Below are 14,485 nucleotides of genomic sequence, written 5' to 3'. Positions count from 1 at the left end.
GAGTTAGATGCCCTAAAATGCCTCCAAGCCTCTGCACTGGAGGCACAAATATACTGGAAAATGTACCTTCCCGGTCTGTTGTGACAGAAGTAACAGGCTGTGGATGCCCAAGACAAGCCAGGCATCCTCTCTGATGCACACCTTTTGGGTGTCCCAACAGAAGGTGCTAAATCTTGCTGTGCAATCTGGCCAGCTGAGCTTCCCCTCTTCCCAGGCAAAGAACGGACCCCAGAGACAGCTGTCACTTTGAACTGGCTGACCTCGCTGGTGGGCTTTGGCTCTCGTGTTCTTCAAGCAGGGATGTGTGAGGCATAAGGGAGTTTAAGCCTGCAGCACTCATTGCAATAAACCTCTTGTTAAATGGCCAGGGTGTGTGTGAGAAAATCAAAGGAATAATCAGAATAATACTGTATTATTACAGCAGTTAAAAGTGCCGATACCCACGTACAGCCCTCTGCAGTCTGAAATGATGCTAGCTGTCCTAGCTGCTGGCAGGGAGGAGGTTGCTTTCAATGACCTAGCCAAGCTCTGGAGCTGAAAAGTCAGAGACCGCTGTGAGAAGAAACTAGAACTAGTGAGGGGCAGCTCAACAAGATGTCGTCAAACAGCACACCAAGCTGGCCAGCCAGAGTCCCAGCCCACAATTATTTCTTTGAATTTCTGCCATAAGACAGCTCGCCAAGGCATTCCTTCTGAGCATGGCTCTGAGAATGCAGCACAGAAGGGGAAAGAAATGTCTCAGGACCCTGGGTGATTTCTGGAAACCAGTCAGCATCTGTCTGTCACAGGCACACTTTGGGGCATAAGTCTTTGCTGAAGAGGAGGAAAGGAGATGGAGACAGGGCAGTGGGCAGGCTCCCATCCCTTCCCCGGGGTCTGACTGGTGCAGAGATGGAACCCGAGGCAGGATCTGGGTGAAGCTGTTTGACCCGCAGGCTGTGGCAAGGAGGGAGCAGATCGTTGCGTGATGCATCTGTCTGCTTTGCCTATAAAAGGGAAGCAACAAACTCTTTGTCCTTTCCAAGGCGCCACACAAAATCAACACAGCTCTTTCATTTAGTGTTCTCCCAGCACATATTTAACCAGCTATACACATCTAATCTGTACAGCTAAAATGTCCTCAGAGCAGAAAATGACTGTATTAGGATTAAACTTTAAGATTAAACATTGGAAAGGCATGAGGCTTATCTTGTCATCAAATCCTTCTAACAACATCATATTTTCTGAAGTCTTTCCTTATATTCTGCTGCTTAGGAGAAAAGAGAGGGCAGGGCCAGGGGTGTGCTACATCTGGGTGAGCAAACTCACTGATCCCACACTTTCTACACCCAAGAAGGGCCCAGAGATGCATCCCAGCTCGCATGGTGAGATAAGATGAGCATGGCCAACAGTTGAAGGTGCGACCAGAATAAATCAGATACACCACCACACGAAGCTCCCTTCTGTGCTTTCCAACCAAACCCTGAGAAGCAGAAAAACAAGAAGATCCCAGCAGGAAGGATGAAAAAAGGTAGTATATTTGCAGTGAGTGTAACTCAAGTTCCCAGCAAACACTGACAGGGAAACCACAATGCCCCTGTTCTGTGCAATTTCTTCCGGCCTGTGGGAACACCAAGCATGTGCCCCACAATGAGACACAATCTGCTCTGCAGCAATCAGCTCTCTGAACCCTTTTCAAAGCAGAAGACACAGCACTAGATGTGCATTTATTTTTAAAGAACAGATGAATCAAAGTCCAAAGAAAAGGTGTCTCAGGAAATAGTGTTCTCTAATTAGCCCGGAGGACACCTGGACAATAGATGATAACTGATCCAGTTAAGTTCAGGGAGATCTAGAAGCAATTCTGCATTAGTAGCCTTCCCTTTGAATCAATCTTAGCCCAAAACTGGTGTGTGACTTCAGGAAAGCTGTATACCATAAGTGCTATCTTTCAAAAAGGATGATGACCTAAAGCCTAGATCATTTGTGGCTGTTAAAAATCTTACTACTAGTGTAAGGGTAGCAGTATCTGCTCAACTGATACTTGCCATTTAACTTATATTTATTATTGGATGGACATTTTTTTTCTTTCCGTTTCTCTTCTCCAGTGCCACTGTTGAAGTAATTCTTGTGCATTTATCACAAACAACCAAATTTTGGCAGCAAACCTCTGAACCACACTTGCCCCTGAGGGCTGTTGTTGAGGTCTGGGAGTTTGGTTTGGGCCTGATTGGGTTGGCACGTTCAGACAGGGCAGAACTGTGCAAAGTCACTGTGTCCTTCATGGTTGTGAAGAGCCACATCCAGCCTGCAGTCTGAAGCAGTCTAGGGTATTCACAGAAAGTAACAACATAAAGCAAATTTACTGGCATGCCCATCTTGCACATCCTCTGGGAACTGCTGTAATTCCCTAGTGCTGCAGTCACTGTTTGGGGAGAGCAAGCTTGAGCACAGCTCAGCAGCTTTTCTTTCCAAAGCACATGTTGTGGGGATGGAGCTGAAGAATGGAAAGGGGTTGAGTGTAACTTCCAAACAAAGCTAACCTGATTATTTGCATGCTGCTGATACTATTCTTCATCATTTTCTCGGAATTAAATTAAATTGTGAAAAGTATGATTAACTAATGGGACTTAGAAAAACAGAGGACAACCTATCTTTATGCTTAAGTAGATTCCCAATTCAGAACGTAACTAGCTGAGAGATGTGGCTGCTGAGGTGCATTTCCTCAAAGCACAGTCACTGGAGACAAAAGCAACATTAAAAAACACTCCAGGCTTGATATAGTGTCAGGCTCTGCACATTAGACCTAATACTATCCTGACAGCAGAATTCTGCATGCACAGACCCTGTCTCCCACCCTTAATCTCAACCAAGTAGCAGCAAGCAGCAGCTGACCTCCAACCAGTTAATGTCTTCTGGGTAATGCTGTGAGTACTCCTATAAAACACATATCAGTTTGTGCATCTATTTAACTGTGTGGTCATAACTGACCTGGATGGTAGAAGAATGCTAACATTAAAGGCTACTGGAATGTTTTTTTGTTCTGGATAAATGAAGAGGCTTGGGGTATGCAATCAACCCTTCATCCTTTTGTTGCCTATTAAGGGGCATGGCAATGCTGTATGATCACTGTTATTAAACTGTTAGATAGTGTGGCTCCAGGAACCTGGAGACTGCACTGAAATTTAATTACAGAGAGCAGCAGGGGAAGGGGGCCCCTGGGAGGATGTGGGCGAACCTGTAAAATGCACTTAGTTTTGCTGATATTCTGAAATTGCTTCAGTGAAAATTAATATATTGCTGTGTGCTGCCCACAGCTGGCAGGAACAGGCCACTTCCCTCCTCACCAGGTTAGGGATCTTTAAGATTTTTTTTAAGGAAGAAAAGACACTTGTACTGTACCCTCAATCCTAATTACTACTGGATCAGCTAAGAACTATTTTTGGAGGCTGGTTCCCAATATCAGCGATGCCTGGAAGTTAGATAAGATGCATCCAAAAGCCTCCTGTGGCATGTGCCAGTGCTACCCAAATCTGGTCCCAGAGTAATGGTGCCCCTCTATCTCCCCGGCTACTCTGCAGAGTTAATGCACCGGGTTGGTACAGTGATGATGCACTCCACAGAAGTCACAAATGCCACTAAATTAACTGCTAGTTTGTGGCACTATTGCCAGCACCTTTACCTTCTGGCTCTGCCGGTCAGTCTGTCCTTTCCTTTGGCTCGGCTGCTCATTGCTTTGGGACCGGGATTGTTCACATTCACGCTGTGCTGTCCTCCACCTAGAAGACAGGTTGGAAAGACCATGCAAACGCAGGCAGAACTGTCTGATGGACTACTGAAAGGGCTAAAATCCCCATATCACTGGAAGTACCTCTGGAAGAGGAAGCTTCTGAAGCTATATGCCTACTATACGTGTATTATCTGAAGCAATGAGTACAAAGTGAGAATTTAGGGGTGTTTCTTCTGCATTTTCTATGAAAAATTCCAATCATTAATTTAGAATTTATTCTTTGGACTCGGTCTCCCTTGTGCTGTTCTTGGGAGGCTGGTTTTTTTCTCCCTTGACACAGAGCACAGACCTTATCACAAGGCTAGGAAAGCAGCCACGTGATATGTGTCCAACAGGCATTCCAAGTCTGTGAGAGTGCCTGGAGAGAACTCTTTCCGTGAGGGTATAGAGAAGGTGCTGACATTGAGTGGGATGACATGACTGAATCATGTGGTTTACTCACCTCTCCCATTGGGAGGAAAAGACCTGTGCTGGAATTTCCTTGCGTTTCTTCCCCCTAAAAGGACAAAGCAAAGCACGCACAAAAGTGAGTGAGGCTCTGTAATGGACAGGTAGCAGAGAGCCTGGCGTTCAAATAGGGTGTTGCAAGGGAAAGCTTTGTTCTGCCAGTCCATCTCCTGAGAAACAGGAGTCGTGATGGACTTATGCTAGTAAAGAAGCCAGCATGTACCACAGGGATCAGAGATGATGTGCTCTGGAATAGGATTGCCTCTCAAACCACTGTTTGGGAAAGGAGACAGTACTGAGCCTCCATATTGTGTTGTAAAAGGTTATAGAACCCATGCCACTGCTCTTCTTGGGAAGGTAAAAAGCACTAGCACCCAGATGCTCAAATCCCATCCCCTGAGCACTCTGCAAAGCAGAGAGGGCTGAGACCCCAACACTGCGCGCAGAGGCATTTGCCCAGGAAAGCAGAGTTTCACAACTGACAGCCACAACAGCTGTGGCACTGGGATTCGCACGATCAGCATTCACTAGCGTCAGGACAGAATCTAGGCGTCCCTTGCCAACCTTTCTTATTGCTGGGATTATCCAAGGCTGGCTCCCCATCCTTAACAAAGTCCTCTTCAAACCTGCAGGTTAAAAACAGGCATTGTCAGACCTGACCATTCTCCTCCAGTGTGCAAAAGCGTGGGCAGGAGACCTTGAGACGATGCAAGTTCCAGTCATCGGCCCTTCTGCACCTGCCCACTGGCAAGTAAGTGCAGGTTTGTCAGCTGAAGCTGAAACTGCATGCACTAACTGGGAGAAATGAGGCTGTGAGGCAATTCTACCCCAAAGGAGAACCTCTAAAACCTTAACATCAGTACCTATATATGTATTTAATTCTATGAACATCCTTAAAACCTATAGATCCCTGTAGTGTAACTGTACAAAGCTCACATGCAGCTTCCCAAGCTTCTAGCTACTATCTGAAGTAGCTTCAGGACTTGTCATCTCAAATCAGACCTGTGGATCAGACTTGTTTGGATGGTTTCTAATCCTGCTTGTTGAGTATTATGGTTTTTCTCTTTTAAATGGGTAAACAGGAGAACAGTAGGGCTCAGAGCTGTCTTGCCAGCAATACTCAGCATCCACTGAAGTTAATTCACTTCTGTCAGTTCGGGTCTTGCTGACTGAAAATCTACATATTCAGCCCTATTTTTCAGACGAAAGGTTATCCCATCCTCCTGCCTTGTATAAACTCTTTTATCAGCAAACCCATCCCCTAGCTCTGCACCCTATCAAAACCCTATCCTGCTGCAGGTGCTCATCATTCTCCAAAGCTTTCTAGACACTGTGATCCAGCTAGACAAGCACCATTAGAGGTGCAATGTTTAAAGGGGAAATGTCAGACCCCATTATGAGCTCTCCCATGTTACCACCCCAGCATTTCCCCTGTGCCATATAGGTGGCCCTCACACCACAGTGCCTACAAGGGCTGAGCTCATGAGGTGAGGAGGATTTAAGCACATTGGCCCATCCTGTGATTGAAAAGGAAAAACAAGTGGGGCTGTGCTGTGGGCTAGCAACACAAGTTTGTCCATTCCTGCTTCAAGAAGAGCACCTGCACCTGCACCCTTCTGTCACTGGACCTGTGGAGATGGTGAGAACCCTCTGGATGCAGACTGAACAGTAATTCATGCTCCCCTCCCTCCCTCAGTCCTTGTCCTGGTAGGACCAAAGGCAGGCAATTCTTCTCAGCACAAAATATCTCCTGTCAGGGTAGGAGACCTCATGTCAGAAAGAAAAAATGAGAATTGCTCTGGTATCTGGTCCCACTGACAGGCATGGTCAGGAGAAAGAGGTAGCAATATGGATTTAGTCAGGGAGAGGCAGATGACAGCATAGAATTTGATAAACAATGAACATCTGCACAAGGTCTTATCACTGGCTTTAAATGGCCTGCTGCAGACAAACCACCCCAGGACACTGGAGGACCTACATGTGCTCTGACTTCTCCACATCCCAAGCCCGTCGCCACTCGCCCTTGGAGTTCTTGTGACGTGCCAGTCGCTCCAGGTCAATCTGATCTCGCTCTCTCTTCCAGCGTATGTACTCGGAGCGTTCCCGTCCGGTCATGGGGAAACTCAGGTCTCCAGGACTCTTCTGGAGTGACTTCCCACTCTCCTAGTGGAGGTAAAAGACCCACTTGTTAAATGTCTGAGGCAAAAGACACGCTTGGTAAATGTCTGAAATGTCTGCATTCAGCATACTTTGTTGTGTCACCACCATAAATGCTCAGTAATGTTTGAAACCAGGTCAGAGTGACGTGAGCTTCTGCCTCCATAAAGCAGCGTGTACACAGAAGGGCTCTTTTTTACCCATAGCCTGAATATGCCAGTCCCAGGGGTGGTAACATTTCATTGACTTTATGAAGAGGGAAACTGAGGCAGGAAGAAGTTATACAGCTTGCTCAGAGCCACCTTGTGAACCCATGGTCAAATCAGAACTAGCAACCATTCCCTCCCAGTAATATTCAACTATGAGAAGGATAATTTGTGACAACATATTTCTGAATAGTTGTTCCACTTTGTCCAGGCTAACACGGACAGCACTGCATTTCTAAGGATTAAAATCTGTCAGACTAAAACCCTGAATTTTGTCATCTGGATACATTCCTGTTATTTTAAAGAGATGGGGCTTCACTTCTATTTCTCTGACCTGAACTGCAATGTTTCTGGGTTCCTGCAATAATAACTATCCTCTTGATCTGGGGAGCAGGCAGGAAAGACATCAGTTTTCATTCTATATATTCAGTACCTAACCACATAATTTTAAAACATACCCCTGTAATTCTGTGTTCGGGTGGCCACAGGATTGATTCACCCCATTTGCACTTGCAGTCACTTTAACTGTAGGCATAAATTAGCCATGGCTTTCACTTACCGTGTTCCTGCTCTCTTATAGGTTTCACAACCAAATCTTCCCAATTTTTCCTAGAACAGACACTCTACCATGGTTTACTTATGGCATATAGCTAGTTCCTGGAGCGTCTGCAACATTTCACATTTCTGAGGGTTTGAACTCTCATAGAAGATGCACCAGGCTGGTGAATCCCCCCAGATGAATACACTGGAATCAGGATTATGCCTATGAAATCCTTCTCACTGACAGGGCCAAGAAGAAAGAGACTGTTGTGACCACCAGACATCCACAAGAGCCCACAGTCACAGGGCTGGTGCCAACCCTGCGCCAGGGCCCACAGGGCTGCGGGTGCCGAGAGCAGCATCCTCAGAGTGAAGGGGCTCTTCACCTTCATTGCTTTCAGCCTCTTTGTTTATTACTCCTCATAATAAACCAGTTAAGGGCCCCCACTGTTCAAACATGTAAAGCTTAATGAAAAGGTAGTTCAGAGGTGTTGGAGCTCTGTGAAGCTGTAGCAAAACATGTGAACAGGGAGAGGTGGGTAACCGAGCCACCAGGTTAATGGATGTGATAGAAATAGAAGCCAGCTGACCACTGTGTGTTGTCAGGTAACACTGTGCAGCAAACAGCTTAGTGCAGAGCTGAGTCCTGGGGTGTTAATTACCGGTGGGTAATTCATCACTTCATACGTGAGCCCTTCCATGCCAGCCACCCTCACTCCTTCCCCATATGTGAATTAACTCCTCAGTGTTGCGCTGCTGATAAAAGCAGAGCAGCAGGCAAAGAGCGACTGAAAGCCCTGTTGCCAAGGAAATCCACCCGTGTGGGCTGGAGTTGGGGTGGCAGTAATTGCTCCTCCATTTCTTAGCTGGCAGGAGCTGGGGGACCTAAGACTGCATCCCTGAGAATGGTGAGATGGGATCTGCAGAAAGGCAGGACCTGTCAGGGCAACCACTGGTCCTTGGGTTAGATAAGAGGTCTAGAGATGCTCTGGAGCTCCAGAGCCAGCAAGGCACAGCAGGTCCTGACACAATAGATCTTGATGTATCCCAAGATGGGGGCACATAAGAGCTGAGCAGCATACAGTTGGTGAGAGAAGGGTGCAAACTCCAGACTCAGAGGATAAGAGAGATGTGCTCTGGTCCATTGCCTTGACCCGTAGCAAAAGGGAAGACAAAAGTAGGGAAAAGACTGAGACTGATGCCCATGCTTTCCTGTGGGTAGATGCAGATGTAGATGTGGGGCCTATCAAGCAGGGGGAGCTAGTTCCTGACCCTCCACCCCCTCCTCACCTTGGTTGGGGCACAGCTGTGGTTAGCTGGACTGCAAGGCCATCCTTTTGCCCTGTTCTGCTCTGGGGGGCTCAGCTGGAATTAACGGTTATGAGCCCATCTGTGTCCTCTTAATGAATCATGTTGAGGTGGGTCTATTCAATTTGTGCTCCATTAATTAAGAGCATCTGCAGGCTCAGGGGAGCCAGCATGTCCTCCAGGGTTTGCATTAAACAGGCAGTGGGAAGGCCTGTGCTTTAATTTACCTTCATCCTACTCAGCTTCTGTTGAAGTGAGGAGCTGTAGCTAATGAGGCCTGAGACTTTTCAACCCACAAGCAAATGTTTTTTGGGAGAGAAAACAGCTAGGGCTGTGCTTTTGCGCATGCGTAGGTGTACATCCTGACATTCCCACTGCTGTACTAGGGACATGAGCGGCCACAACAAGGTGTGATGAGCAGGTCCCTTCTGCTGAAGCTGGCTTTCAAGCCTTACCATGCCTTAGGTGTGCTAGCTGCTCAGCAAAGCTTTGGATGAGGAGAAGAATAAGCAGTGGGGACCACATCAGAGCACACTGCGGCTTGTTTTAGCATGAAGGCAACTCTTATTGACAGGGAGGTACATCCTGCTGGTTTCCTTTCCCAAAACAAGTGTCCCTTAAAAGGGACATTGGGCCTTACTCACCTTCCGGCTGTGCTCACTTTCTGGGCCTCTGTCACTGTCTGATCTCCTCTTCTCTGCTGTTCTTCTCTCCTCTGCCTGCAAGGGCACAGACACAGGAATTATTTCAGGGATTAACCAAGGACTCCTGGCTGAGGAGTTCATGCCCATCATGACATGTTAGAGCTGCCCAGAAAAAATCAGCAAAAGAGGAGAGAGTGGTTCCCGGGACCCTGAATCAAACTGATATGGAAAAGATAGGCTGAAAAGTAAGGAGTGTAAGAAGAAAAGCAAGCAAAAGGGATGAATTCCTACAAGTCACTCTTCCTCCCAAGCCAGAGATAGAGAAGTGACCTCTACAGTCACAGTTCTTCTGAGGAAGACCAAATTTTGTGTACCTTTACAGATTTGGACCCAAGACCCTGTTTATGATCCAACAGTACAAGAGCTGGGAGTCCATCTGAGATGCAGCTAAAAGTCACCGTGGTAATGATGGGAGATATTTTTTTTGTCCCTGTAAAACACCAAGCTGCTCTACCAGAATCCATCCCCTCATCTACTGAGTTTAGCCATGCTGCCACCAGATTTATAGAATCAGAATATCCTGAGTTGGAAGGGACCAACAAGTATCATCAGGTCCAACTCCTGGCTCCACACAGGACCACCCAAAACTCACATGTTGTTGTCCAAAAGCTTCTGGCAGCTTAGTGCCATGACCACATCTCTGGGGAGCCTGTCCCAGTGCTTGACCACCCTCTGGGTGCAGAGCCTTTCCCTAAACCCCAGCCTGATCCTCCCCTGTCCCAGCTCCATGCCGTTCCCTCGGGTCCTGTCACTGTCCCCAGAGAGCAGAGCTCAGCGCCTGCCCCTCCACTCCCCTCATGAGGGAGCTGCAGGCTGCCATGAGGCCTCCCCTCAGCCACTCTGTGTGGGCTGAACAAACCAAGGGACCTCAGCTGCTCCTCACACATCTTCCTCTCTAGACTCTTAACCATCTCTGTAGCCCTCCTTTGGACACTCTGTAAATTTTATGTCCTTATACCGTGGTGCCCAAACTGCACGCAGTGCTCGAGGTGAGGCTGCAGCAGGCAGAGCAGAGCAGGACAATCCCTTCTCTTGACCACGAGCGATGCCATGCCTGATGCACCCCAGAATATGGTTGGCCCTCCTGGCTGCCAGGGCATACTGATGGCTCAGATTCAACTTGCTATTGATCAAAACCCCCAGATCCCTCTCTGTGGGGATGCTCTCCAGCCCCTCATCTCCCTGTCTGTACGTATAGCCAGGGCTGCCCTGTCCCAGGTGCAGAATCTGGAACTTGCTCTTATTAAATGTCATACAGTTGGTAATTGCTCAGCTCTCTAATCTAGCAAGACTGGCAAGCTCTACTCTAGTGTTGACATCCCTCAGCCTGGCAGGAGGTGAAAATTAGCCTCTCTGTCTTAATGAGCTACAAACACTAAACACAAGGCATGCTATGGACTAGGCAGCTCTTGGCCCCTGTATGGCCCTGGTGGTACTGCCACAGATGCAGCCACAGCCAAGGCTGGGGTGGGATCATAGCAGGTCTTAGCAAAATAAAGCCTGCAGAGCATAATCATCTTCTACAAAAGGCTTTCTGCCCTGATTAAATAATAGCTAGAGTGCCACTGGAAGGGCTGCTTGTTGTTGCTCCAGGATAAGGAGCACGTATGGGGGAGATGACAGAAAGGCACCGGCCTGGTCCCCACACTGCGGCAGCCCTTGGGGCAGGGGGTGTTTGCCTTCTCGAGAGAGGCTCCTGCTCCCATCCAGCCGCTGCTGCAGCATGTGACATCGCAGCACAGCGGCTGCCAAGCGGCACAACATTTATTACAGAGGCCTCTCCCCTGTTTTGTAGCCGTACATGGCAGCCCTGGGGCCGCTTTGCATAAACGCTGCCAGCTCGCAGCGAGGCCTTGGCGTGCTGCAGCCCTGGTGGGCCCCCCCTCGCACCCAGCAGAGCTGAGGCATCCCCAAGTTCCCCTCCTGCTGAACCGCTATGGGGCTGGGGGGTGTGTGGGGCTGAGATTATCGTGCTCTTGTTTTGCACAGCCAGGCAAAACTGAAAAACAAAGAGGGAAGTCACAGCACAAACTGCCAGGTCAGCCATTCGAGAAAGAGTCAGTGCTGTGAGGTCCAACCCTGGCTGGAAAGAGGACTTTTATTCCAATTATATTCTATCCCCAGGCTTTACCCAGCATGACAGGGCTGGATGCTGGAAACCTGGGATACTTGTCTCCACACCTTCCAGCTCTACCCAGCCTCTTAATGCAACTCATCCCCCCTGCAGCCTGTTTGCACATACGCTGTGGGAGCTGGAGAATGGATGAACTCACCCCACAGCAGCAAGCAGTCTTTTATGGGGTCATGCATGTGTGCTAAATTGGAGGCACAAGGGAAGCATGACCTTACAGCCAGCGTTCACTGACACTGTACTTGGCACACGACAGCTTCACTGGTCTCACTGGTGTGAAGCTGTGTAAACTGATGCTATGAGGAAGACATTAGCTACATAGTCATAGGATTTGTCAAAAAAAGGTTTGGGAAAAAAGTGCAAAGGGTGTGTGCCCAGAGAAGCCACCCCATTTTTTGCAACAGGTCAGGACATAGTAAAAGGCAATACTGAGTATTTATTCAAAAACGTTGCTGTGAAAATTTATGTAACCAAAAATGCTCACCCCCGGCTCAAAGTCAATTCCTCTTCCAGCCCCATGTGAAGAATCTAGCAGCCAGAGATCTAACAAAGCTCTGCAGCCCTAAACTGAGACATTGCATTTATAAAGAGATTAAAAATGCAGAAAGCTGGAAACTTTGCTTATCTGAGGAGGCTGGCTGGGGAGCAAGGTGCAGATGGATGTTTAGCCTTTGAAGCAACTGTAAAATAAACTATCCATTTTAGAAAGAGCACAAAGGAACCAGCTGCTGCAGAAGAGCTGGAGCCCCTCTGTCCCTGGAGGAAACAGGAGGATTAAGAGGAGAGACAGGAGAAAAGGAGCACTGCTTGTCTTGGAAATGCCAAAGACAGCTCATGGGGAAACTGAGGCAGGGAGCTGCATGGGGGTGATTATCGTTACATCTGAGTCTGCATACTTCTCATGCAAGCTCACACAAGAAGTGATTTGGCTTGGCCCCTTTACAATGCCTGATTGTGTCCCCAAAGATGGGAACCGGAAAGCCAGAGCATCCGCACAGCCGGAGCGCTGAGCCAGGGTGTGCGTAAGCTGCATGCTGCGGGGGGAGCAGTGTGTCTCTGCCTGTCTGCAGCCCTGCACAGCTTGTCTTCAGCCCTGTCTTTGCCAAGGAGCAGGGAAGAGTGAGACTGCGCCCAGGAAATGTACTTGGACAGCCTGGTGGAAGGACTGTGCTGCAGCTCGCGAGACAAGGGAAGACGCAGCTGCTGCGTGGCTGGCCAGCCCGGAGGCTGTCCTGCTCTGGGCACCAGCACTTCAGTGCACAACACAAATCGTTCTGTTCCAGGGACACTGTCTAACTCTACATCCTATTAAACTCCCCTCCTCTCCCCTCAAAGCCAAGCTGCCTTGTTCCTTAGTCTCCTTCTGGTTTTGCTTCACAAAAGGCACTGTGGAAAATAGAGAGAACCAAAAATATCTGGTTCTATCCTACCAGAAAAGCAGGTCTGAACTGTGCAGTTTAAGAGAATATGTTACCTTTGCTTTTGTATTGGCTCAGGAGCAGATTTTTGCATTTTCTCCATGCTGCCCCAGAGCTGCTGTTAGCCTGTTACGACACACCCAGGCCATAGGGAAGCAAAACATGTTTTTCTCCTCCTTCCTCCTCTCCGCCCCCAAAATTATGAAATATGACAATGACATTATCAACTCATAGTTTAACTGTTCCTGCACAGCAGGGAAAGAGATGTGAGGAGGGAGCAAAAATCCGAATTAGACAGAGTAGATTATGTTGCTTATCCTAAGATTTATTCAAGGATTTCTCAGCCATAGAATGGTGCAGAGAACTTGCTAGACAGGCTTTGATGTCTCTGGTTTACTTCACCGTCATCTTATTTTAAAAATAAGTGTTAACAAGATGCGTTAAATTAACCTTCTGGTACCCACTTCTCTGGGCACATGACGGTAACCAGAACTCACATTTCTTCTGCACGATGAGGTTTTTGTAAGAGCTTAGAGCTGGTTTTCCAGATCTCAGATCTCCCGCTGGGCAGGATTTTTGAAACTAGCTCAGTGCATGAGGGGATAATTTTTTTCCAACTCTTTTGAAAAATCTGCCTATTAATTGTGATGCCTGAAGGGAGCTAAAGGCTTCTCAGCCACCCTTTATGCCTGTCCCTGCCTCCCACATGCAGAGCAGTATTTCTCCTGCCCCAACTTTGGTTCCTCTCCTCTGCAAGCATGGGGAGATCAGACTCATCTGCATAAGTCCCCAAAAGCAGCTTTTGTGTCTCTTGATTAAAAACAGTAATTTTTGATATATAATCCTGGGAAACTGTTAATAAAGTGACAATTTAAGAGCTCTGAATCCATATCTACTGTCCATTTAAAAGATGATTTGTAACCTGCTAATTAATCATTGTGCTCCACTGGTCCTGGGCTGCTAGCTTGCTTCTCTAACGTAGTAATGACACTGAAACTGTGCCAGAGCATGGAATGGCTTTTTAGGAAAAGTAGAGCTAAATATTAGGCATTATCCCTGTCCCTGTGTGCAGGAAGAGTCCTGATGGGGTGAGAGTTAGGGGCATCCAGGCAGGGTGGGAAGAAAGGTTTTAGATGTGGCATCACCAAGCCAGCAGCAGCACTGGAGGCCATGCAGCTGTATTGGGATGATTCGTTCTGCAAAGTGATGAGATAACTTGTTCTGCCCACCTCTGTGCTACCAGGACTATTCTACCTAGTTCACTGGGTAGAGAAAAACAGGGCTCAATATGGCAGAGTAATATGTCCTGGACTGGGACTGTTTTGGAAAGGAAAATTATGAAAACATCTTTTTGTTTCTCGCATTTCCTCTTACGCACAGCCTTTGCCACAACTGTGCACTGCCAGCTGTGATGTGGTATAGGACTGACAATGTGGCACTAGCTAGAAGCACGCAGGGTAGTGAGAATGGGAGTCTTTTGTTTGTTTGCTTAGCTTCTTCTTAATGAATTTCATCGTGAATAAAAATAGAGAAAAATGTGGGATAGCAAGGATGGTCTTCAAATGTTATAATAGGATATATTTAGCAAGTGCAGGAAGGAGGGGCTAGATTTGACAGTGGCCAGGCTACAGGATGTTACTGAAAGGAAAGTGATGGGTGTGATCCCTCTCCCAGGCATTGCAAGCCTCTGTGAGGAGAGCACAAATAACCCAGAATGAGCAGGGAACCAGCTGGGCCACGAGGGGAAAAAGGCAAAAGAAGGGACTGCACTGGGATGGTGAGAGAGACTGAGAGCTAATCCTCGA

General features: G+C 47.7%; 1 protein-coding gene across 1 annotated transcript in view; it reads right to left on the bottom strand.

The window, feature by feature from the left end:
- CCDC9B (coiled-coil domain containing 9B) overlaps positions 1-14,485 on the bottom strand; it is a 48,768-nt gene that overhangs the window by 14,174 nt on the left and 20,109 nt on the right. Inside the window, exons 6-10 of the mRNA XM_032188246.1 lie at positions 9,072-9,146; positions 6,195-6,379; positions 4,781-4,842; positions 4,212-4,265; positions 3,662-3,758 (exon numbers count right to left, since the gene is read on the bottom strand). Coding sequence (XP_032044137.1) covers positions 3,662-3,758; positions 4,212-4,265; positions 4,781-4,842; positions 6,195-6,379; positions 9,072-9,146 — 473 coding nt within the window. The remainder of the gene's footprint in view (positions 1-3,661; positions 3,759-4,211; positions 4,266-4,780; positions 4,843-6,194; positions 6,380-9,071; positions 9,147-14,485) is intronic.

This window comes from Aythya fuligula, chromosome 5 (genome assembly GCF_009819795.1).
Source record: "Aythya fuligula isolate bAytFul2 chromosome 5, bAytFul2.pri, whole genome shotgun sequence".
Classification (NCBI taxonomy): domain Eukaryota; kingdom Metazoa; phylum Chordata; class Aves; order Anseriformes; family Anatidae; genus Aythya; species Aythya fuligula.
Note: the sequence above shows the minus strand (reverse complement) of the source record. Positions and strands in the feature narration are given on the sequence as shown.